This window comes from Ischnura elegans, chromosome 13 (assembly GCF_921293095.1).
Source record: "Ischnura elegans chromosome 13, ioIscEleg1.1, whole genome shotgun sequence".
Taxonomy (NCBI): domain Eukaryota; kingdom Metazoa; phylum Arthropoda; class Insecta; order Odonata; family Coenagrionidae; genus Ischnura; species Ischnura elegans.
In genome coordinates this window covers 16,006,786-16,033,715 of record NC_060258.1, presented here as the reverse complement: position 1 = coordinate 16,033,715, position 26,930 = coordinate 16,006,786, and the positions used below count along the sequence as shown (strand labels likewise).

The window sequence follows — 26,930 nt, the reverse complement described above, 5'->3', positions numbered from 1 at the left end:
AGAAAATCCAACAGTAACTGTAGAAAATCCAACAGTAACAGTGGAAAATCCAACAGTAACTCTAAAAATCCAACAGTAACTCTAAAAATCCAACAGTAACTGTTAAAATCCAAAAGTAACTCTAATAATCCAACAGTAACTGTTAAAATTCAACAGTAACTGTAGAAAATCCAACAGTAACTGTTAAAATCCAACAGTAACAGTTAAAATCCAACGGTAACTGTTAAAATCCAACAGTAACAGTGGAAAATACAACAGTAATTGTAGAAAATCCAACAGTAACTGTTAAAATCGAACAGCAACTGTAGAAAATCCAACAGTAACAGTTAAAATCCAACAGTAACTGTAGAAAATCCAACAGTAAATGTTAAAATCCAACGGTAACTGTTGAAATGCAACGGTAACTGTTAAAATCCAACAGTAATTGTTAAAATCCAACCGTTTTTTTGCTAAGGGGCAAAGCAGTTTCTTGGTTTGCAATGAATGAATTTAAATTTTAAATATGCTGTGTGCTAACTAACCTATTTCTTGTGCTTGTAAATGAATTTAAATATAACATTATTGAAAAGCATTGAAGTAAATATGGGTATTTTAAAATTCTTGTTCATTGCAGTAATATTGTAAGATGTATATACAGTTTTTTGTGTTAACAAACCTATATATTGTCCTTGTAGATTCATAAATATGAATATTTTAAAAAAGTATTGAAGTAAATATGGGTGTTTCAAAATTCTTAAACGCATGATACTTAAAGTAAATACATAATATTTGTATACAATATGCGTTAACTAACCAATCCATTGTCGTGGTAAATACATAAGTATAATATTATTTTTTAAATATTGAAGTAATTTTCGATGTTTTAATATTCTTATTCATTGCAGTAAACACACAATATTCATAGACAATATGTGTTACCTAACAAATCCCTTGTCCTGGTAAATACATGAGTAAAATATCATTTTAAAATTTTGAAGTAACATTTGGGTGTTTTAAAATTTTTTATCTAATGCCATAATCACGCAAGATTAACCTGGAATTTTGTGAAATTTCCCACGAAAATGCGGAATCATGTGTGGAATTATCTGCTTTGTTTGGTTGCACACCTGAATTGGTCTGTGTGCTTGATAGCTTGCATTGCAGTAAACTCAATTATTTTAGCTCCCCGCTAATGTGCGATGGATGGAATCTTTTTCAGTTTTGTGTGAAGACAGAGAAGGGTGACGTGGGATTGTTGCCTAATGCAGCAGACGTGGGGATCAAAGTGGAGGAACCGTCGTCTGGAGAAGAATCCACGCCTGACGATTTGGAATGCAGCGAGGCTGTGGAGAGTGAACCAGAGGTAAATGTGTATCAGGGCAAGGGATGAGTCGATTCCGCTTTTTTTCGATTCCGATTCCAAGTCCAATTCCTTCAAATCAATTCCCGATACTCGATTCAGATTCCATCGATTCTTATTCCTTCTAACAGGTGGGATATTGATTTATCTGAGGCATTGCCGTCATTAAAATTTAAGAATAGGGTAGTTTCCTTCATCAAAGGAAACAAAAGGCATTGATTGCGATTCGTTACCCACCATTAGTGCATTCATAATATACAAATTATTTCGTTTGACAAATCCGGTATAGACGAATGGCAATGGTCCATTTTTATCCTCATTTGAAAAGGGCCAGATTGGCGCCCATACGATGCCACTCCACGTGACGTCACAGGGACCTAGTTTCTATACGAGAAGATAGGAGTTATACATCGTCTGAGGTTACCAATGCATGCATGAGGCACAGAGCTCAGGGAAACATGTCTTAATAATCACCTATTAAAACTGGCTAAGGTCGGAAAGTTTTCCTCGTTTGATAAGGTATTAATAATCCTTATTTAAGCCAAGCGCTACCAGCCAACAGGGTACTCAGTTACCCGCTAGCAGCCTGCATCGTATCAGCGCTTCACCTCGCTTCAAGGTCACCTCGCAGGGCGGCAGCGGGAGCCAGACGGAGCGATTTCCCATCATTCCTACTTATGCGTCGCGTTTTCGTGCGCTTGAAAATGTTCACTTTTCATTTAATCGCGAAAAATAGATATAGTCTTTTAAAAATCTAAAAGCGTGAAATACGTACTCCAGGAGTAATAATCTTTCGATTAAGGCAATAAAAAAATAATAGGAAACCACCCTATTGTGTAGCCAAGTAAGCCGTGAGCCATTCTGGATTTCTGGTTTTCTGGGTTTCAGGATTCCAGATTTGAGGTCCTCAAGTGTACATGAGTAGCATTCTTAGCCCTAACTCCTGATGGGCTTTCCGATGCACACTTTCCGCAGCTGAGGCATGGAAAGCAGTGACATGCACTCACAATCAGCCCAACGTTCATCTGCAACTGCAGCAGCTTGATGCGTGAGATGATGCACGTTTTCTTGAACGTCTTGAAGTCGGCCAGTTTCTCCATGCACACTCCACATATCCGAGAGGGTAATCCGTCGTGGGGACTGCACTGAAAAGGCAATTGAAAAAAACAACAATAAGCCCAACTGTACACTGTATTATACTGTATACTAGGGCGGATCGGAAAAAATCCATTTTTTTTTCAAATCAATTTTTTTTCAAATCCATCTAGCCCAGTGAAAAAAAAGTTGTGGGACCGATCAAAAATAAGGCCTGAAAAATTTGAGACCCCTAGGTGAACCCCTGACCCTCGCTCAAATGCGATTTAGGGGGGGGGAGGGTCTTAATTCGAAAAATATAGTATATTATGGTAATTTCCTATAGATTTTGCCGAGTTACTGCCCTTAGTTTGCCCTATTCGTGTTAATTGCGGCCTTACATACCAGAGCAGCCAGGCAGGTGCACGGTGGCGGCCGAACGCAACTTGTCAAGTCTGCCTGGATGCCGTGGCAGCTTATGCCAAGCAAGTTTCAACCTTCTCAAGGGTTGCGTTGATGAAACTGGGCTATACAAATGCGAATGTGTCTAAATTTTTATTATTGACGCAGACGCTTGTTAGTCTATGAAAAAAGTTACATTAAAAAAACTGCTCTCTGCACGTAGTTATAAGAAACTTTTTTTTCACCGGAAAACTCGCTCTCTGCACATTTTTATTATCATCAGACTTCAAATATCATTCGAAAATGAAAAATATAAATTTCGATCTATTATACTTTAAAATAGGTGATCCAGATGAAAAGGGTAGTTTCCTTCATTAACAGAAAACGAAAGGCATTGATTGCGATTCGTTACCCACCATTAGTGCATTCATAGTACACAAATTATTTGGTTTTTGAAATACCGGTTTAGACGAATGGCATGGGTCAAATTTTATCCTCATTTGAAAAAGGCCAAATTGGCGCCCATGCGATTCCACTCCGCATGACGTCACAGGGACCTAGTTTCTACACGAGAGGATAGGAGTTATGCATCGTCTGAGGTTACCAATGCATGCATGAGGCGCAGTGCTCAGGGAAACATGTCTTAATAATCACTTATTAAAACTGGCTAAGGTCGGAAAGTTTTCCTCGTTTGATAAGGTATTAATAATCCTTATTTAAGCCAAGCGCTACCAGCCAGCAGGGTACTCAGCAACCCGCTAGCAGCCTGCGTCGTATCAACGCTAATCTTCTTGTATAGAAACTAGGACCCTATGACGTCACGTGGAGTGGCATCGCATGGGCGCCAATCTGGCCCTTTTCAAATGAGGATAAAATTTGTCCATTGCCATTCGTCTAAACCGGTATTTCTAAAACGAAATAACTTGTATGCTATGAATACACTAATGGTGGGTAACGAATCGCAATCAATGCCTTTCGTTTACTTTGAGGAAGGAAACCTACCCTTTTGTATTTTGTAATTTTTGAGTAGTGCGAAGTGAATGTAGATGTATAGGAGTGTGTTTTTTTTTTTTTTAAGAAGTGATTCGAAAATTCAGACACGTCTCAACTTCTGGGGCAACCTGGTCCCTCTAATTTTCCCACTCACTACACACCCTTTAGCCGGCCCGGAATTTTGCGAACAATATGCGACATCAGGAGAGATAGCACTTTCATTGCTGCATTTGCATTTACAGCATCTGTCACGTTTGTTAAAATTTTGGTAAACGTGTGCAGCCAGTGGTTGTTTAAGTGATCAATATTTCTGCCAAAAATGGCTTAATCGACACCCCATGAATTTGACGACATTTAGACTGTGAAAACCTGGAAAAAAACGTGAATCTTATGATTTAGATACAGTGGGAAGCCTGCTTCACTTTTATACAATCAACCCTCGCTAAGTGCAAGGGTCTAGTTCCTAGGGGTTTTTGCACTAATTAATTTTCACTATTTGAGACCATTTTATCGTTGGGAAGATGTGTTCCCGGTAGCATAGGTGTTAGGTATCGAATTTACAATAAACCTTAGACATTCCTGTTGTTAGCCTTAGAAAACCTTATTTATATAAACATTTATAGTTTAAAATATCTCTAAAGATATTAGGCATGCATTTAAAGATGTTTTTTCCTGTTAAAAACAGTCAAGTTCTCTGAAATGATGTAGATGATGGCATAGCACCAGTTTTCCATTCTGGTTGCGTAATGTGACCTAACTATGAAACTAAAAAAAGACGTCCAATAATTTAGGGTGCATTGTTAGGGCAACGGTTCAAGGTAAACAAGCAATCGGTGCTGTCTGCCATGTCGTGTCGGTACATTAATTATCACTGCAAATACTCTCATGTCAAGTCAAAAGTAGACTCATCTTGTCATGAAACTATGTTTTCTATGCATAGCAAGGTTTTCGGGTTGACCTCCGCGTCGATTCATCTTCAAGACGACACTTTCGCCGGCTTTGCAGCTGGCGTCTTCAGGTACAAAGTAATTGATGCAGGTTTTTGCCCGTCTTATATAGACCTGGGTTTGGGCTAGGAGCGTTCTGATTGGTCCGTTTGGGTAAGTATCTCTTCCAAGTGTTTGAGAGCGAGTAGCTGTCCTCCCTTTTGAAAGTGGGAAGGACCAACACAGAATGTGGACTTTGAAAGTGCAAAAATTATCGACAGTGAAAAGCATTACTTTCCCGGACTCATAAGAGAAGATATCGAAATAGCGATAACATCCACTGTCGTCATGAAGATGAAACGATGCGGAGGTTAACCCGAAAACCTTGCTACGCATGCTGCACCACCCCGGGAAAGTCTACATCAACATATGTTTTTTATGGTTGTATGTAAACGATATTGGTTTCTCAAAAGCGTACCAAGTGCAAAAGGTGATAAATATTAATGTATATATCCACAGAAACAAGGTGATGTATACCAATATATTTAACTTATTATACTTTAGCCAATTTTATTATTTATTTCACTGGATGGGTATAATGTGGTAGTACCTTTCAATAGGGTGGTTTCCTATTATTTTTTTATTGCCTAAAACGAAAGATTATTACTCCTGGAGTACGTATTTCGCGCTTTTAGATTTTTAAATGACGATATCTATTTTTCGCGATTAAATGAAAAGTGAAAATTTTCAAGCGCGCAAAAACGCGACGCGTAAGTAGGAAAGTCCGTGCGACGCATTTCTGGTTCCCCCTCTCTCCTTGTGAAGTGACCTTGATCGAGGCTCTGAGCGCTGATAGGACGCAGGATGCTGGCGGATAGCTGAGTACCTTGCTGAATGGTAGCGCTTGGCTTAAAAAAGGTTTATTAATACCTTATCAAACGAAGAAAACTTTCCGACCTTAGCCAGTTTAATTAAGTGATTATTAAGACATGTTTCCCTGAGCTCTGTGCCTCATGCATGCATTGGTAACCTCAGACGATGTATAACTCCTATCCTCTCGTGTAGAAACTAGGTCCCTGTGACGTCACGCGGAGTGGAATCGCATGGGCGCCAATCTGGCCTTTTTCAAATGAGGATAAAATTTGACCCTTGCCATTCGTCTAAACCGGTATTTCTAAAACCAAATAATTTGTGTATTATGAATACACTAATGGTGGGTAACGAATCGCAATCAATGCCTATCGTTTTCTTTGATGAAGGAAACTACCCTATTGTGTAACTGTACAATTTAATATGGTTCGTGTGATCTCGTCTCCCGTAATATCCATTGTAACGTGAATTCTTCAATCGAAGTGATCTGCAGACGAACTTTGGCCGGCATGTTTTTGTAGGGTGTAGGGCTGGTTCGGGTACCCTACATCAAGAAGGGCCTGTTTAGTTCCAAAAACAGCCTTGAGCAGTAGGGCTTGATGTGACTTATGTAGGACGAGATCGGTTTATGTAAGGGGCTGATGACGTATCCAGGGTTGGTTCGCCCTACAGGGTCGACCAAGAATACGGGCCTAAAGGTTCTTTCTCTTAGTTGTTTGTTTTGTTTTCAGTCAGCGGATGAAAGTTCTTCGCAACGGGATGCCTCCGATGAAGAGACTCAGCCCGCAGACTCAACTGGAGGGGAAAACAGTGTCGCTTCAGCCACCGGTGTGTACAACCAAAGAATGATGGTCTCTGAACTCAGAACCCTGGAATGTCACTAATGAACTCCTTTTTTTATTTGGGTATAGTGAAATGTCTTTATAACGAACTCCAGTATAACGAAGTATTCAGTATAATGAGGCATTCATTATATCGAAATTATTTTCCGTCCCGTATAACGAAATTTCCCATATAACGTATTTCATGGTTTCCACTCAACCGTAAATGAGCCGTGAAAGAATTTCAATGAATGATGGCAGTGGACTCATGAACTGCGTAGTATAGTAAGTAGTGTCCGATGAATAGATGCACTATTGAATATTATTGAATAGCTAAATATTTCTTTTCTTTTACGTATCATTTATAATAACCTGTCCTAAATAACTCATGCGGGGCCATCCCTTGCCCTTCTAAGATTGTTTTAATCAGGCCATCGTGCCTCAAAATGCCGCCAACTAAGGTCTTCAGCTCAAGGTTTTTAGGAGGCTTCTCTCTTCTCCCAGTCTTCTTAGCACTTTCTCGTTACCTACACTGTCAATCCATTTTATCTTCATCATTCTTCGGTAGCACCGCATTTCAAATGCTTCCACTCTGGACTTCTCTGCTGTTGTCAACGTCCAAGCCTCACTTTCATAGAGAAACATGCTCCATATGTCAGTGGCGCAGCAAGGGGGTATTTTGGGGGATAAAACCTCCCCTCCCCCCCAGAGCTCAGAGAAATTTTAAAGTTGAATCCATTTTACTCAATTGGATTGATATTACTGATTGAATAGTGTAAGGATTAATAAAATATCCCTCAGAAAGCCGAAAAACTCACCATGTTTTGAACCGTTTATCTTTAAATTTCCTCAATTCATTAATCTCGCACCTACTGCTTATCCTGGTGGGTATTTCATACCCCCACACATCACGGTATTAGTTGCACCTTAACCACCTCCCCCCCCAGCCTTAATTCCTAGCTGCGCCCCTGCCATATGTAGCATCTGATGAATTGTTTCCTTACTTCTATGCTTGTATTCCAAGCTGTAAGTATGAATAAATTTTTGTTGTACTTAATTATGAAATTGTTGTTATTTTTCAAGTGCCCCACTTTCCCTCCCTTTATATCTATTTTGCCTTCATTCTTCATTATCACCATATTCCGGTTGCTTCCACTCTTGACTTCTCTGCTGCTGTCAACATCCACCCAAGCGTATATGCATATTAACCTGTCCGCATTTTATTTTTCATTGGTATTTATAATAATAATAATAAATTCGTTTATTTTGTGGGCCTTGTGGCACATGAGAAAATTATTGTACAACTTTTACAAGTTCAGCATGACATTAGATTCATGAAAGAAAAGAAAAAATGAAAAGAAATACAAAAGAGTCACTCGTTGCAGACCGCCGTTAACATACAGACAATTCGCAACTATGTTTATGTACAAATGGTGAAAGTCACAAAGTGTTTTTCAATGCTGAAATAGGTTGTAATTCTAAGTTGGTCGAGTAAATGCGACAGGGTGAAACACTTGTGATTGAGTGTGTGAATGAAATTGTTGAGCGCTATGTCCGTTTTCTTTTCGTTTGCAGACGCTTACGCGGCCACTCCCTCTCCCAGCATAGCGTTGCGATCTCATTCTAAAGGCGATGCGGGTGCAGGCGGCAAAGCAGTGCTGCCATCTAAGGAAGAGGCGCAGCGTGGAGCGAAGAGGAAACGCGAGAAGTCTCCGTTGGGAGGGGAGGGGAGGATTGATGAGGGGGCTGGTGGGAGAAAAACTGGAGTGGCGAGGCCTTCCAACCAGAAATCAAAAGGTATCTTTGAGTCTACTGCACTCTGAACTCAGAACGCTGGAATGTCACTCATGAACTCCTTTTTTTTTTTTTTTTTTTTGGGTACAGTGAAATGTCTTTATAAGGAACGCCAGTATAACGAAATATTCGGAATAATGAAGTATTCATTATAACAAAATTATAGCTGCCCTTGCGCTGCAATGACGAGTATATCTTGTCATGAACTTCTGATGCCAAATCACACAATGACGAGTTTAGGTCGTCATCAGACTTAAGAAATTTAGGACTATTAAGGGCAACAAATAGATGCATGGATAATATAGATATATTATCTAAAGATGGGGATACGCGGCACAAATAATTTGAAAACATTGATAACCCAATCTTTCACTCAAATGTCTTGTAATATTCTTAATTTATGTAAAACAAACAATATATTATTATTTATGCACTTATTCTGTTATTTTAGAGTGCTTCCCAGACTCAATGAGAGCTTTATTAGCCAGTAAGGGATCTTTTTAGCGGCGATAACATGGTTTTACTCATATTATTAATACTCCATGTAAGGCCTGGTTTCAAAAAAACCACACGTATGTATCTAACTTTTGAGTCTACTGCACTCTGAACGCTGGAATGTCACTTATGAACTCCTTTTTGTTTTTGGGTACAGTGAAACGTCTTTGTGTGGTCCCAGCACCATCCCAACAAAATACTGTTGAATTTAATGCCTCTTATATAAAATCAACTTTTTGAATACTGTGCCAATTGCAGGGAATCTTAAGGAACGCTTGAAACAACAACTGCACACGTCAGATTTTACACCACAAACTGAACTGCACTTAATGCACTGATGCCACCGCATGGAGGCGCCACAAACACCGCTTACAGATACATCCACAAGGGGGCAGCACACATAGATACAAAAGTAGCAGCCAAATACAAAAAATACATATTGAATCTTGTACAATCTTAACAAATACAGTAACACCTCCACTTATCATACCGAGGAGATACCTCCGAGACGGCCTAACTACCTCCACAAATCATGCCAAGACAACAAATTAATGCAGCCGTGATTACGTGCATGGAATGATATTTTCAGCAATAAATGTTTCACTCTTTTTTTCTTATTGTAGACCTTTATTATGCTGTAATTTTAAGGTTAATCATTAGTTTGGCCATTTTGTTCAATATGAGAGCATACCTAACAGTAAATAAGAAAAAAACATATCCAACTGTCCAAATCATTTTAATTGACTGTTGAATTGAGAGAGATCACATGGTTTTCTCTCGAATCATGGTTAAAATCATGCGATAGCGCTCGCTTTCTTTAATTATTCAAATATATATTTGTATGTATATGTTCACCGATGCATGCATGTGTGTTTAATCACATAAATATAATGGTTTAAAAGACAGGAGTGCCTTTCATATATTCACATTCAAAGGATATGAAAAAATGGTGCCTATCACTAAAACCTCTCTATAGTGAACCTCCATACATCAAATTGCCCAAATTATGGTCCCTTCCATTACGATGTAAAGAGGTTTTACTGTACAGATAAAACTACAGTAAACTCTGGATTATCCGGGCTAATGATGGGAGAGGACGCACGGATAATCGGAAAATCACGGATAAGCCAAACTTTCACTTAAATGTCTTGCAGTGTTCATAATTTACCTAAAACAAACAATATGTTATTATCATCATCATCATTAGTCAACAATCCTAAGATTGGTTTGACGCAGCTCTCCATTTCTCTCTCCTATCCACTAATCTCTTCATAGCTACATACAGTGAGTCCTCGTTCTACGTCACCCCGTTTAACGTCATTTCGCGATAACGTCACGAAAATTTTGAGACCGTCATTCGTTTATCGCACCTTCGCTTCGCGATAACGTCAAGTATTTTAAATTTCGCACGAAAAAAAAGGCGAAGCGGCGGGCGTTGCAGGTTGTTCGTTTTGTGTGTGGTAATACAGTCAGTCTAAATAAAGTGTAAAACGGTGTGCTTATTCTTAATTGCAATTACGGTTTTAGCAAAAATTTCTGCAGAATAAATTCTTAGGTAGGTACGCAAGGTTTTACTTGACATAATGGTTTTCAGGAACCTAAAAAGTGATTTCAAGGAATTTTTCCGAGTAGAACTCTGAGTTTTTGTCGCCACTTTTTTCGCCGAGCTCAAAATAATTTTGGTTCCTGTAACTGTGACGATGTTTCAGCGATGATGATGCCCAGGCGACGCTCGCCCGGGCGACCACCATAGCGAAGCCGAAAAGCAAATGCGGGAAGATACAAAAATGGAGAAAGATTTACGTCACCACTGCAATTGCCATCGATGAAGACAGGAACTCATATTTATGCAATAGTTCGGCATTCCCACCGTAAAAAAGTGCCCCAGATATGACACGATAATATTTTTTTCGCCTAGGAATTGTGAGGTCTAGGAGCTGATATTCACTTTTTACATTGTTTCTTATGGGATATTATGCTTCGATTAACGTCATTTCGCTTATCGTCACATTTTTCAGGAATGGTAAGTGACAAATAGACGAGGACTCACTGTATGTATAAAATTTTATTCTAGGTATTTGAAAATGGTGTAATAGCTGAAACCGGTACTAAAATGGAATCTCTGTGAATTTTGTGGAAGTAACAAAGTGTTTTTCATTATTAATATGGAGCCCTTCTGCCACGTAAAAGCTTCTAGTTTCAATTCAACTTACTTTTCAATACGCCCTTGTACATTCATGCTCTCGGTGAATTTTTAAGAATTCCGTGGATATGGAGTCAAAGACTTGATTCAAATCCCTCAAAGATTTGATTTTGGATTGTATTCGTGAAAATTGCAGATTCAACGCATCCCTAATTACCCTTAACGAAAAAACTGTTTAAAAACTGTTGAAAATTTCAACAGTTAAGTGGGACCGCAGTTGAATCCATCAGTAACTGTAGAAAATCCAAAAGTGACTGATGAAACCCAGCAGTAACTACTGAAGTCCAACAGAATTTGTTGAAATCCAACAGGAACTGTTGAAAATCCAACACTAACTGGAGAAAATCCAACAGTAACTGGAGAAAATCCAACAGTAACTGTAGAAAATCCAACATTAACTGTTAAAATTCAACAGAAACTGTTAATATCCAACAGTAATTGTTAAAATCCAACGGTAACTGTTAAAATCTAACAGTAACTATTGAAATCCAACAGTAACTATTAAAATTCAACAGTAACTGTAGGAAGTCCCAAGGCAATTGTTAAAATCCAACAGTAACTGTTAAAATCCAACTGGAACTGTTGAAAATCCAACAGTTACTTTTAAAATCCAACAGTAACTGTTAAAATCTAACAGTAACTATTAAAATCCAACAGTAACTATTAAAATTCAACAGTAACTGTAGAAAGTCCTATGGCAATTGTTAAAATCCAACAGTAACTGTTAAAATCCAACAGTAACTGTTAAAATCCAACAGTAATTGTTAAAATTCATCAGTAATTGTTAAAATTCAACAGTAACTGTAGACAATCCAACAGTAATTGTTAAAATCCAACAGTAACTGTTAAAATCCAACAGTAACTATTAAAATTCAGCAGTAACTGTAGAAAGTCCTATGGCAACTGTTAAAATCCAACAGTTTTTTTGTTACTAACAAATGACAATCTATTCATTCAGCAGGTGGCCCAGGAGGTGTTGGCAGCTTCCCTTGCGCAGATTGTGACTGCGTGTTCTCTAGCCGCAAGGATTTGACCAAGCACGTATACAAGACGCACCTGAGGTTCATTTGCGATCACTGCAAGAGGGTCTTCAAGCAGAAAGCTAACCTCAAATCGCACATCATGCGGTTACACCTCAACCTGCGCAACTTTGCGTGCTCCGAGTGTGGACGCAAGTTCAGCACGGCATGCGAGGTGAGGCTCCACGCGAAGCATGTGCATGCAAAAGGCACAAAGGAGAGTCCCTTCGAATGTGAAGAGTGCGGAAAACGGTAAGAGGTCTCTCCAAGTCACTTTCCTTTCTTTTTATTTATTTATTAAGATTAGAACCACGGACGGGACTTTTTTTGTCCCATCGCCCTTTGCAAATGTTTCCCATTCATGCACTACAGGTTTAATCCATTTGAAAGTAACTGGATTTTACTCTTTTTTTATGCTCTTTCGAACTGTATCGAAAATATTGTGTGATGTTCGGTTTGCGAGAAAAACGACGATTTACCTTGAACCGCAGGATGGGACTTTTTTGTTCCATGTGGGGAAAACATACAATTTCAGTTTTTTTTCTACACTTATTTTGTATTTAGCGTAATTACAGTTTATTACGAAGTGGATCGATGCACAGATATCGTTATTCTGCCAGTTAGAAGCGCAGAAGGGAATAATCTGTGCACTGCGCCGGCCGCCTACTCACGCAGTGCCGGCCGCATCACCTCTGCCCGGTACGTCTGCAGGTCTGAGATTGCAACAAACACATCAAAATAAGTTTACTGTATTCCTAGTTATACTTAATAAAACGTTTTAAACATTACCTAAACACGTGTTTTGTTCACACAAACCACAAAAAAACCGTCAATTATACTTAAACATGACAGGATCAACGTATTTTGTCAATGGGACAAAAACGTCCCATGCCACAGTTTTGGTGGGCTTGGAAAGTTCGGCGGTTCTAGTGTTAAAGTTTATTACAAGCAGATTTTTATATTCTAAAGTTGGAATTCTCTTTAAAAAATTAGTTTAATGTAGTCTGCTTTCTATTACTTGTTCCGAGATCCGAGTATTTTTGCCTCAAGCATCGCGTAGAGATATCCAAAGCATCGTCACCCGCCGTCAGTTCAGAAAAAGGGTATGACAGACATTGTGTAAGACATTCGTGAAGACGTTGTGAGTCGAAGACGTTCTCGAGGTGAACAGATGCGATCATCCATGCACTCCAAAGGGGATCCCATTCAGGTGCCTTATTCTCAACGACGATTAACACTTCCTGATAACATCCTCCGCCACCTACATGGATTAAATGCATAATAATAATAATATATTTATTTGCCCAGCGATTGAGTTACAAGGTTTGTACACAATATAAGGCACGTCAAGAATAATAATAGTAGAAACTATTTACAAAGCAGACAGCATTCCAACACCAAAACAATAATTAACATTAAATCAAAGTAAACATTACAAGGGATCAGCAAAAAACTCATTGACATTGTAATACAGCTTATTAAGCAGAAGATCTTTCACTTGTCTTTTAAAAGATTTGTCATTCAGCGATTTAAAAGATAATGGTAGATGATTGTGGAGAAGAATTCCCATCCTTCTCAATCCATGTAAACATTTTGTGGTCGGGGCATAATCTACATGCAAGTCATTATGGCTTCTTGTGAAATGTTGGTGAGGGTCTCGATTTTTAGAAAAAGATGACAGGTTTCTATGGATGTAGATAACAGCAGATAGAATATAGATACAAGGAATAGGGAGAATATTTAGTTTTCTAAAAATAGGTCGGCATGGGGCATTGTAGGGCTCTTTAGCCATTAGACGAACAGCTCTTTTTTGTATTTTAAAAATATTTGTTGCATGATGGGAAGTGCCCCAGAAAAGGATACTGAATAGTACATTGGAATAGAATTCCCCATAGTACAAGCATATGTGCAAGTCCTACCTAAGTTCTCTAATGTAATTGTTTATTTATAATACAGTAGATTCCGGTTAATTGGGACATGTTGGAACTTGTGCACTTTGCCCCAACTAAGCGGCTGCCCCAATTAGGCGAACTCTCTTGGCATAAAAAACTTTGTAATGGTAGAAAGAAGACTAAAGAATATTTACAATGCAACACCAGTTTATTGAAATATTAATTTGATTAATAAATCAGTGAGTTTAGTTAATTTATTATCATTTTTAAGAGATATAACAATTTAGTTTAAAATATTTTTCACAGCCTCCGGCGACGCTGAATGAATGTCTTTTTTTGTCGAATGTCGAAGTAAAATGTGTTAAACCATCTACAGTCAAACCTTGATAATTCATAGTTCAAGGGACCGTCACTTTTTTCTTGCTCTTAGAGGTATCTCACTTACAAAGGTTCCAGAATGACCTCTCTAACATTAGGGTGGTTTCCTATTATTTTTTTATTGCCTAAATACAAAGATTATTACTCCTGGAGTACGTATTTCACACTTTCAGATTTTCAAATGACCATATCTGTTTTTCGCGATTGAATGAAAAGTGAAAATTTTCAAGCGCGCAAAAACGCAACGGGTAAGCGTGAATGCCGGCAAATCTCCATGTGACGTCGTTCTGGTTCCCGCTGCTGCAAGTTAGGTGACCTTGGGGCGAGGCAATGAGCGCTGATACTTTCTTTATATGAAATTTAAGAATTTTATCCTTATCACAGAGGTCACAAATATTACATCCGAAGTTATTATCGATCCAGGCGTGCATTCGATACACAGCCCTTTTTCTGACTTATTTATTTAGTTACGAGAATATAAATTTTAATAATTTGGTAAGAAAGAAAAGCTCAATGCACACATGTAAATAATTTTGGAGGGTAACGATTCCTAATGAAAATACATATATCGATATGAATTTATATTGATAGGACTCATTTTCTCCTTTGCTATTGACCATGACTAACTGCTCACATCAAATATGTTATCCATCGGAACCAAACTGAGAATTTATAAGACCATAACAAGACCTATCCTTATTTATGGAGCAGAATCATGGGTTATCGAGAAAAGAACGGAAAAGAAGTTAATAGGGCAGTTTCCTTCATCAAAGAAAAGGAAAGGCATTGATTGCGATTCGTTACCCACCATTAGTGCATTCATAATGTACAAATTATTTGGTTTTAGAAATCCCAGTTTAGACGAATGTTAAATGGTCAATTTTAACCTCATTAGAAAAAGGCCAGATTGGCACCCATGCGATGCCACTCCACGTGACGTCACAGGGACCTAGTTTCTACACGAGTAGATAGCAGTTTTACATCGTCTGAGATTACCAATGCATGCATGAGTTGTTTTAATGTGAATAGGCCTAGTTGTAGCTGATTAAATCGAGTTAGTTAGTGTTTTAGTGTTAGTGATTGTTTTCTGTATTAGTGGTCTCTAGTTTGACTGAAAAACTCATGAAAATACACAAAATATTCAAAAATGTCAACCCCCCGGTGGAGTGTGCCTCTCCCAGCGTTTGACTCAAGAGCCGCCACTGTGGATACCTGTGAGGTCTGCATCGTCCCAATACAAGACACAATTCTGCACTGCAAACCAACGAACCTCCACAACGAAACTGTCATCATGGATAATGATGACTCGATCAGTCGGTAGGGTAGTTTCCTTCATCAAAAGAAAACGAAAGGCATTGATTGCGATTCCCTACCCACGATTAGTGTATTCATATAATACAAATTATTTGGTTTCACAAATCCCAGTTTAGACGAATGTTAACGTTGAATTTTAACCTCATTTTAAAAAGGCCAGATTGGCGCCCATGCGATGCCACTCCACGTGACGTCACAAGGACCTAGATTCCATACGAGTAGATGGGAGTTTTACATCGTCTGAGATTACTAATTCATGCATGAGGCACAGAGCTCAGGGAAACATCTCTTAATAATCACCCATTAAAACTGCCTATGGTTGGAAAGTTTTCTTCGTTTGATAAGGTATTAATAATCCTTATTTAATTCAAGCGCTACCAGATAGCAGTGTACTCTGCTACCTGCTAGCAGCCTTCGTCGTATCGATGCTCATAGCCTCGCACCAAGGTGGCCTCACATGGCAGCAGCCTGAATATGAATGATTTCACACGGTCTTTTCCCAGCATTCATACTTAGCCTTTGCGTTTTCGTGCGCTTGAAAATTTTCACTTTTCATTTAATCGCGAAAAATAGATATCATCATTTAAAAATCTAATATCATGAAATGAGTACTGTAGGAGTAATAATCTTTCGATCTAGGCAATAAAAAATACATTATAGGAAACCACTCTATTGTAAATCTCATTTACCAATGCCCTATCTCATTTGATGATTCATTTGCTTCAAAGGTTTACCCGCAAGCGTACGATGCGGCTGCACGTTGATGCCGTCCACAAGGGATTGAAGCCCTTTGCGTGCACCCGTTGTCCGGCGCGGTTCTCGCAGAAGGACAACTTGCGCGCCCACGTGCTGTCCGTTCACTCGGAGGAGAGGAGTTTCAGCTGCGATGTTTGCGCGCAGAAGTTCAAGCGGGCGGACCACCTCAAGTGTCACCGCGCAACGCACGAAGACCTGCGCGACTTCAAGTGCGCAGACTGCGGGAAGGAGTACAACACGATGAATGCCTTGCGTATCCACATGAAGCTACACAGTGGAGTCACGTACAAGTGTCCCCATTGCCCAAAGGTAAGCGCAATGCTTGTTCATTAACCCTAATACGAACGAAAGGAGTCACACATTTTATTTTATTAGTTGACAACTATTCAGTTTTGATTAGTGATAGTTCAAACTATTTGCTAAATTATTAATTCATTCAGTACGTATTTGCCTCTGGCTACTCTGTTTTGTTGTAAGATTAGCAAAGTTGTCCGTGTTTATTAATTACTATTTGTGCTTCTATTAATAAATCTGGCGGCGCTGGGATTCAAATGTGCTTATTTCTGCTTATTGTGAGTAATACGATATCGTATTATTCCTGGAGTACGTATTCGAGATGATCATGTATTACTAAGGTACTATTTGACACATCACCAGCCCACATAGCACAAAATATCTTCTGGATAACTGGAAAATATCTTCAATGTCTTGGATATCTTAACCCTAATGCGGGCAAGGTGAGTCTCTTGGACTCATCGCATCATCTTTTTGAGAATTTTATCATGTTATTGAAATGTCAGCATATTGTAAATTTTTTACTTCTTCTAATTGTATATTTCCTATAAATTAGAGTAATTCAAACTTGAATGAAATAAAATAACTACGTTTTATTCCACACTTTACTTCACTCGATAAGTAAGTAAGTTTCACTCGATAGCCAACGGAGTTCTTGTTTTTTAAACTTTTATTTGCATTTTCTGCATATTTTCGAAAGAAATTAGATGATTTGAGGAGTTTTATTAACATATTATTAAAATTAAGTCAATTGAAATGAATTCTGAGAAAAAAAAGGTTTTAGTAAGTATATTCCGCTCTTTTGGAACGTAACCTCTAATTAATATGGAAGTCATTGGTTCGACTTTCGTACATTCGACTTTCGTACAAGTTTTTGGGAACGCATTGTGTACGAAACTCGGGGACCGCCTGTACTCTAACGAGGTTGGTAGTAGCGTTTATTGAAGTCCTTTATGGTTCGGGGGAAAAACAAATTCCCATATCTATCCGTTGGGCAAAACATCTCTCTTAATTTATCGCTTCTATCGGATCTGGAAATGTAGTGTGGCTCTAATATTATGTTCTCTGTGTCGCTCTTAAAGATATCCATTCTCAATTGTTCAAGCAATCTAAGCCTAGCGCGCAGCCTCCGAGTCTCCAACGGCTCCCAGCCTAATTCGCTTAACATCTGAATAACACTGTCTGTACGCCCGTAGCAGTTTTTGACGAAATGCGCAGCCTTCCTTTGTATTATATTCAGTTCGTGGATTAAGTCTTTCTGCACCGGATCCCATAAGCTCACTGCATATTCAAGGTGCGGTCAGACGAGAGCAAAATAGCACCTTTCTTTCACTTTCTCATCCGAAAATCTTCCCACAATACGCTTGACGAATCCTAATTTCTTCAGGGCTGTGCCGCAAATATTCTTTATGTGTTCCCCACGTGAGGTTCGAGGTTATTGTAACTCCCAGGTATTTCACTTTGTCTGTTGTCTTTATGTTAATACCATCCACTGCATAAACATGGTTAGAGTTGGACGAATTCCGCAAGAAACATACTGCCATGCATTTTCTCAGATGAAGTTCGAGTCCTGTACGGTCCCGTTGGATTTACATGTAAATTTATAGGCAAACCTCTCTGTGGTGAACCTCTATATCTCGTAAAATCCTCCACTTATCAAACCAAGGAGACACCCCCGAGACACGTTAACTACCTCCGCAAATCGTACCGAGACAACTAGAGACCATTAATGCAGCTTTGATAACGTGCTTGGAATGACATTTTCAGCAATAAATGTTTCACCCTTATTTTTCTTATACACCTTAAAATATGCTATAATTTTCACGTTAATCATTAGTTGTGGCCATTTTGTTCAATATGAGAGCATACCTAAGAGTGAATAAGAAAAAACGTATCCAACTGTCCTAATCATTTTAAGTTACTGTTGAATTGAGAGAGATCACATCCTTTTCACTCGAATCATGGTTAAAATCATGCGATAGCGTTCGCTTTCTGTAATTATTCAATAATATATATGTATATGTTCACTGATGCATGCATGTCTGTTTAAACTCATAAATACAGTACATTCCGTTTAATTGGGACATATCAGGATTTGTGCACTTTGCCCGAATTAAGCGGCTGCCCCAATTAGGCGAACTATCCTGTATATGGCCGTAAAAAAACGTTGAAATGATAGTAAGAAGACTAAAGAATGTTTATAATGCAACATAAGTTTATTAAACTGTTAATTTGATTAATAAATCAGCGAGTTTAGCTAATTTATTGTCATTTTTAAGAATTACAACAATTTCGTTAAAAATATTTTTCACATCCTCGGGCGACGCTGAATTAATGTCTTTTTCTAAGTCGTATTAGAGAAAAGTCTAGAAAACTAGAAAAGTCCTATCCTCTTGTGCATAGTATAAAAATAACAGCTTTCAAAATAGGGCAACAGTAGGAACATTTGTGAAAAATAAGGGTAAATCAAAGGAGGAAAATATTTAAAAAAATTGTATTCTGAGGATATTCCTCTATTGGATTCTGTCCTTCAAGATCTGCCCCAATTAAGCAGCTGCCCCAAGTAACCGGTGGACCCATTGAACGGAATCTACTGTATAATGGTTTGAAAGACATTAGTGCTTTTCATATGTGAAGGATATGATAAAATGGTGCCCATCACTAAAACCTCTCTATAGAGAACCTCCATTCGTCAAATTGCCCAAATTTTGGTCCCCTCCATTGCGATGTAAAGAGGTTTTATTGTATACTTTTTTATACCTCCTCAAAAAATGCCAATCGAGGCATTGGGAAGGCCAAAATAAAGCACAGGTTATCTGACGTGTGTGTGAAAACCGCCATTTAAGGAGGAATCTGTGCTTCGAAACACTGCTTTCATTAGTTAGATAAACTCGACAAAAACAAGTTTTAATGGCTAAATTTGTCATTCACAAAAATTAAAAGTAATGTTAAATCAATCAAAATAGCTGTACAATGCATGAAATTTACTAAAAATGGAATAATCCTGTGATGTGAAGAATGGCTGTTGTATTGACTCTTGGGTATCTGAAGAATTTAATTACTTTCTCTGGAATTTTAGTTTTAAGGTTTTCGCAGCGATTAGATGCACTATTATAATTCATTTTCGGGTGTACGTCTGCGTGCTTAATATTTAACTCAACGTTTCGTTCCACTTACTGGGAACGTCGTCAGGAGAATGAAAATATAAACATCTATCGTACCGTTGGAAAAACTGGTCCATTGTTGTCAGGGTATTTAAAAAAGTAAATAAAAATAAAATAAAAGCCAACTTCTTTAAACATCTACTATAAAAAGGAAGATGAAAAGTGGAATATTGTTATTAAATTTTCGAAATGTATCTCTTCCACACATGGCTTAAATTATATCCACCATCCCTGTTAAAATTCATAGGTCGTTTAGAAATTTCTATCGCCTCTCTAATAAGCCGTGGATAATATGCAGATTTTCTTGCAATGGATTTGGCCTCATCCAGGAGGATCTTGTGTCCTGGCCCCGACATAAAATGATCGGCGACAGCTGAAGTTTCCCATTGCCTTGCCTTCAGCGCCCTTTCATGCTCTTTCAGCCTTGTCACTATCTTCCGTATGGTCTGTCCGATGTAACTAGACCCACATGAACACGGAATCTCATATATGCCTTCCATTTGTAATGGGGGAATAGCATCAATGACGGATGGAAGTAGGTCTATGATCTTCCTCAACGTGCCAAACCTGGTTTCAACGTTGGCTTTTCCAAGGATGCGAGCAATCCGGTCCGTCGTTCCTGATTACTTTTTTAAATACCCTGACAACAATGGACCAGTTTTTCCAACGGTACGATAGATATTTATATTTTCACTCTCCTGACGACGTTCCCAGTAAGTGGAACGAAACGTTGAGTTAAATATTAAGCACGCAGACGTACACCCGAAAATGAATTATAATAGTGCATCTAATCGCTGCGAAAACCTTAAAACTAAAATTTGGAACCTCTACGGGGAGGATTTCTGTATCTAGAAATGTTTTTTTTTTTCTTTCCTTTCGTCATTAGAAGCGACTTCGTAATAACGAGGCATTCGTAATGACTTAATATTAACGAGAGTCTACTGTGCAGCTTTAGTATGTTTTCAGGTCCCAGGGTTTTTCTGCACTGAAGTTTCGAAGGCTAAGTCTGCCATCGTATTCAGGGTGAATGGATTAGCCAAAATGTGTCCTTCTTATATACCTTTGCATTGGGTTCAGGTGGGCTCTGATTGGTCGACGGTCGGGCCAATGCGTGTCCTCTCCCCCTTCAGTTTATTTTCAGGGCTGTTTTCCACGCATTGCTCAGATGGAAGCCGGCGTCTCTGTTCATTTTTCTCTTCTCAAGTCTGATTTCCACTGCCTCCTTTACGACACGGTCCCAGTAATTGTTGGCATGGCATATTATTTCTGTATCTTGAAATTTTTTTTCTTTCCTTTCGTCATTAGAAGCGACTTCGTAATAACGAGGAATTCGTAATAACGTTGTCAGTATTAACGAGAGTCTACCGTTCAGCTTTAGTATGCAGCACTACGTAACAGTCTCACCATTTTGGTGTCGCCCCAATTTACGGAGTGTCGTGTAATCAAGTATTCTTGTGGATTTTTATTCTACAGGAGTTTCTGCTGGAGAGGCTGAGGAACCGTCACGTGATGATTGCCCTATTTCTCTACCAAGTGATCAATTCCGATTTGTATTGTTCCAATCACCGTCATAAGTAGCCACTTCGAAATAACGAGAACCTCGTAATAACGAGGAATTCGTAATAACGTTGTTAGTATTAACGCGAGTGTACTTTACAGCTGTAGTATGCAGCTCTGCGTAACAGTCTCACCATTTTGGTAACGTTCCAATTTACTGAATATAGTGTAATCAAGTATTCTTGTGGATTTTCATTCGACAGGAGTTCACGCTGGAGACGCTGAGGGACAGTCACGTTCTGATCCACACGGGGGAGAGGGCGTTCCAGTGTGCCTCTTGTCCCAAGGCGTTCAAGACGAAGAGTGACCTCCGACTCCACACCCGATCCCACACCGGAGTCAAACCACACGAATGCCGTGTGTGCGGTAAGCACTTCTCGGTCTCGTCCAACCTGATCCATCACATGAGGGCGGTCCACGCCAGAGAACGGCCCTTCAGCTGCGACACGTGCGCAAAGACCTTCACGACCAAGGGCTCCCTCCAAAAGCACATGGAAACGCACTCGAGCGGCAAGGGGTTTTCGTGCGCTCAGTGCGACAAGCGGTACAAGACGAAGGCGTGCCTCACGAACCACGTGCGCAACGACCACAGATCCGGGGCGGAGGAGAGACCGTTCAAGTGCGGCCTGTGCCCAAAGGCGTTTCGCCTGAATGCGATCCTGAAGGCGCACGAGATAACGCACACGGATCTGAAGCCTTTTAAGTGTGAGGTGTGCGGGAAGGCCTTCAACAAAGCAAGCAATCTAAGCACTCACCGCAAGCTGCACTCGGGCAATCGCGAGACGTTCAGCTGCAAGCAGTGCAACTTGAAGACGGTGAACAAGTATTACTACCTGGACCACATGAAGAAGAAGCACGGGGGAGGGGGTGGGGGAGTTGGGGACCGATCATCTGGCACTTCAGACGACAGCGAATAGTACGCAGACTGTCAGAGTTCTTCTTTTTAATTTTAATAATGAATCGCTTTCACCAAGTTGGGCCTTAAACAATAAATTTAGTAAATTCGTTATTTTGACCTTCAGAGGTCAAGAAATCAACAATGCGGTTCCATTAACTGACACGGTTACGGTTTTTGGACATGAGGAAACCGGAAATAACACTTTTATTCACGAAAATTAAGACCATTGACTCAGTAAGGTCACAGTCAATAAGAATAGGAAATAGGTTACCAACAAAGGTGTCGATCCATGGGATTTAAAGGTTGCCCAAGTCATTTTTAGGTCATTTTTGACCACTAATTTTAGTAAATTCTTAACCTTTTCCCTACTATAAATGTATATATACATGTGGACGTTTCCTGATCTGGGAGACGACGGCCGTATATATATGTGTGAGATTTTCCTGGCCATGAGAATGAAAGCCGTATAAGTACGTTTTCTAGCTCTCCCCCTTTTAGGACGGTCACGGGTTTACGTCGTCTTTGTCTCGGGATCCAACCCTGCGGGGTTTAGGATTTACCCTCGGAATCCGGGAGCAGGTATCCGGACCCTTCGTCTTTTATAACTCCTCTCAGCAGTACGGGACAGCGGTCATACAATGGTGTATCCAGTCAGTTTTCGAAATAAATATTTGTTCATTTCTCATAAAAAATAAACTAAGAATTGAATTATTTGTCTTTTGAGCAGCTTTTAAAATTTTTAAACAAAATTCTACGATAAGTATTAACTTATATCTGGAGTTATGTATAAAAATCAACATGGAAATTGTTGCTGCATTAAATGCGTTAATATTGGCCTTAGAAAGAGGAATTCATTTCAAAGTCTGCAATTTACGTTTAAGCAACAATTATCCATGTGCTAAATACACATAAGCAATACATAAGTTGACAGCGAACCAATGCAGCAGGTATGGTCGTAAACTCGGTAAGGAGGGAGCACAAATACTCTCGGAGTCCGAGATAATGCGGAGTCCCTGCGTGGAGGGGTCGTAAAAGGTTCAGCGAGAACCTTCTTAACGAATGCCCTCCAAAAATGCTCCGTACCACGAGAAAGAAGAGTCTCTTGGGGCTCAGTACAGCAGTCATGCTAAGACAAAAACTCCTCCGTCTCGAAAGTGTTAAAAATTAAATAGAAGAACTTTTTGCTTTCACATTAATATTCAAAAAAGGTCAAAAAATCAACAGTACTGTTAAATGAAGTGCAAAACTGATGTGGGTAGCCTTTAAAACCCATGGATCGACACGTTTGTTGGTAACCCATTTCCTATTCTTCTTGACTGTGACCTTACTGGGTCAACGGTCAAATTTTCTTAAATAAAAGTGTTATTTCCGGTTTCCTCATGACCGAAAACCGTAACCATGTCAATTAATGGATTTGTATTGTTGATTTTTTGACCTCCGATGGTCAAAATAACAAATTTACTAAATTGATTGAGGCATAACTTGGTGAAAGCGATTCATTATTAAAATTAACACATTCCGTGCTGACCGTTTGTTGAAGAAAATTATGGCTGAATTTTAGGCAAAAATTTATATTTTTTTATTATTATTTTAACGACGTGATCTTATGATTTGTGATGCCTGGTACATTTTTTCACCCTTTTTTTTTAAAAAATAATCCTTCATTTGTTAAAAATTTGAAATTAAAATTTTTAAGTATCCTGTAAAACTTGTGATATCTTCCCGCAACACACCTACATGTTTCCCATATTTCTTTGCTCTTTGTCAGTACTGTAGCGAAAACCCGTTCAGACTTTATCACTTTATGGAAAAAACTAATGGAAATAGTAATGTTAACGTTATTTTTTTAATCTGGAAATGATACATTTAAATACGATTTTAATTGTTTTATTGCTTCAAAGAAAATATTGTGGGTATTACCAATATTTCCAGCAAAAGTGTTGCTCCCTATGATGGAAAAATTATACTGAACGATATGATATCCTCTTTTAAATATATATATCCTCTATAAATTTTGCGTCGGCACTTGTGCAAGCTGATAGTCAGGGTGAGTGTTGCGTGGCGTCTAGGGAGGGGAAGTCATAGAATGAATACCAGGGTGAATGAAAATCAATCTAGGTCACCACCTGAAACAATGGGCAATCATGTTCCTGAAGCCAAATAGAGATTATAAGTATTTATTTTGAATGAAAGTGGCCTAACTTTACGATACCAAAGCAGAATTATAAAATTGAAATGTGCCTATGGTTTTTTCCTTTAGGAGTTGATGCTTGACTTAACTGACCAAAGAAATACTAATAGTTTATTTAATTATTTATATAAATACTGATAGCAGCATACTGGCTTTGTGAGTGGTGCGTTAAAGCCATTTTATGAAAATATGGACCATGAATTAACGAGCGTGAAATTCCAGTTCCCATAATAGGCAATTGGATTTATTGAAAAAATATTGTTGAACCTGGCTGAGTTAATTTGAAAAGTAGCGTGGGGTTTGGTAGTTTTTTAATTACTGTATTTCTCCGAATAAAGTCCCCCTCTGAATTTAGTCCCCCCCCCCCCCCCCCTAATTTTGAAACTTCACTTTCGGGAAAAGTTAAAAAGATGCCTTTGAATATAGTCCCCCCCTTTACTTTTACCAAAGGCATTTTTGAAAAAAAAGGGGGGGACTATATTCAGACATAAACGGTGATTGGAAAGTTGGCGTGAAAGGTTTTGAATGCACGTGGTCACCACGACCCTGTTTATTTCATGTGCTTTTTTCTTTGATTTTGTAACTAAAGACTGTAATTCAAAGAAGCTGAAATGCAACTGTTCACAGATATTTTTCCTTTAAATGAACACTATCCTCTTCTTCGATATTCTAATTATTTCAATCTCAAAGTGACTGCCCTACCAACTATAACAATGGGTGTTGGAGACCACCCCTAATTTTTCTTACCATTGTCATAGAACTGCGGTTGGCTCACAGGTGACTATTATGTACCTAGTGTTAAAATCAGAAAAAAGAAAGCTTCGAACGTAGACTTTCGCAGTAAAATTCATAGATGTCACCTGAGTATTGCTGCTGTTTATTGCGCTTTGTCACGAGCAAAGCTCGCATGTTTTTTTTTAGTTTATTTTTAAATTATTAGGTGTAAAAATAAAGTCGTTCTTATAATAATAATAATAATAATAATAATACGTCTTTATTGGGCGAGATTGGGACTAGAAAGTCCCATCTTCCATCTAACCCCTCGTCAAACAGTAAATATATGCAGTTAAATACATTGTCTAGTTGCTCATGAAATTAAATGCAGAGAAATTACATAAAAATAAGTAGAAGTTCCATTTTCAATCAACAATTAGTATTATAATTTAACAAAGTTACTATTGACCAAGTGTAAAAAGATGTTAGTGAACGTGGGAAAAACCTAAGGATATTGACTGTCGTCCTTATTGGAAAAAAACCCACTGCAGGAAAACGCCCACACAAGAAGGGGGGCGTGAAAAACCTGCGAAAACCTACTGAGAAAGCTAATGTAAACCTGAGTATACAAATACAATGAATTACATGGAAAATTTCACCCAGTACCTGTAAAGCAAAGGAAAATTAGATGAAGCCGGATGAGATAATTGATGAATCTTTCGTACTGTTCCCGTGATGTTACATGTCTTGCTGTTGTTCTCGAAGAAGTTTTACGTGTAGTGCCTTTTTGAAGGAGGCGAGTGATGATGATTTACGTAGTGGTAGGTCAATGTTGTTCCATTCGCGGCATGCAGTAACAATGAATGATTTATTGAATCTGACTGTCCGGTGGTGGGGTATAACGAGTTTTTCATTTCCCCTCGTATTTGAGTCATGTATTCTACTAAGTTTTTGAAATTCGTCTCTGAGGTACGCTGGTGTATTTGTCTGTAAGATTTGATAAAGAAGACATAGGATATGCATCCGGCGTCGAGAACTAGGCTTTAACCATTTGAGATCGTTAATATGATTGGTGGTATGATCTGATATTTGTAAATTAAATATGAACCTAATGCAGGCGTTGAAGGAGCGGTGAAGTTTATTCGACAGCATCTGAGATATGTCTTGAAAGGCAACATCGGCATAATCAAAATGGGGAAGTATTAATGTTGAAATTAATTGCTTCTTTAAGGAGAGAGGAATAATGTTTCTGAAACGTATTAATGGAAATAATGACTTATTCACTGCTTTACATATCTTAGTTATATGAGATGACCAAGACAGACTTTCATCAATGATCAATCCTAGATTAATAACTTCGTCGCAGTACTTTATGGGAGAATCGGAGATGTGTAGTTGCGGTAATTGATCTCTGTCGATTGACTTGAGTATTTTAGGATATCCAATTATAATAGCTTGGGACTTACTAGGGTTTATGCTTAGAAAGTTGGATTTGCTCCAATTGTTGATATTTTCTAGGTCATTATTTAGATTACATATTCCATTGAACAGGCTTTTAACATTTGAATTTAGGTACACTTGGAGATCGTCAGCATAAAGATGATATTTAGAATGATTTATATTTATACTGGAGAGAGTAGTGTTACAACCCAAGGAATTTTTTTCCAAAGGGTATAATATATTTGTTTTTTTTTTTGAGCTTTATTTAAAACGTATTTAATTTGAATGGGATATGAATGATTACAGAGGAAGTCTTTGGTTATCAAAATGAAAACCATTTTGTGAAGCCCATTTTTCACAGGGGCACGTACTTGCACAATCTGACGTACGTACGAA

General features: G+C 38.6%; 1 protein-coding gene across 3 annotated transcripts in view; it reads left to right on the top strand.

Annotated features, from left to right (window-relative positions):
* LOC124170303 (oocyte zinc finger protein XlCOF6-like) overlaps positions 1-22,258 on the top strand; it is a 33,706-nt gene extending 11,448 nt beyond the window's left edge. For all 3 annotated transcript variants that reach the window (XM_046549017.1, XM_046549016.1, XM_046549015.1), the window contains 6 exons: positions 1,199-1,342; positions 6,336-6,432; positions 8,001-8,222; positions 11,876-12,188; positions 16,249-16,585; positions 21,495-22,258. In XM_046549017.1, coding sequence (XP_046404973.1) covers positions 1,199-1,342; positions 6,336-6,432; positions 8,001-8,222; positions 11,876-12,188; positions 16,249-16,585; positions 21,495-22,208 — 1,827 coding nt within the window. In that variant the 3' untranslated portion in view covers positions 22,209-22,258. The remainder of the gene's footprint in view (positions 1-1,198; positions 1,343-6,335; positions 6,433-8,000; positions 8,223-11,875; positions 12,189-16,248; positions 16,586-21,494) is intronic.
* The last annotated feature ends 4,672 nt before the right edge of the window (positions 22,259-26,930 follow it).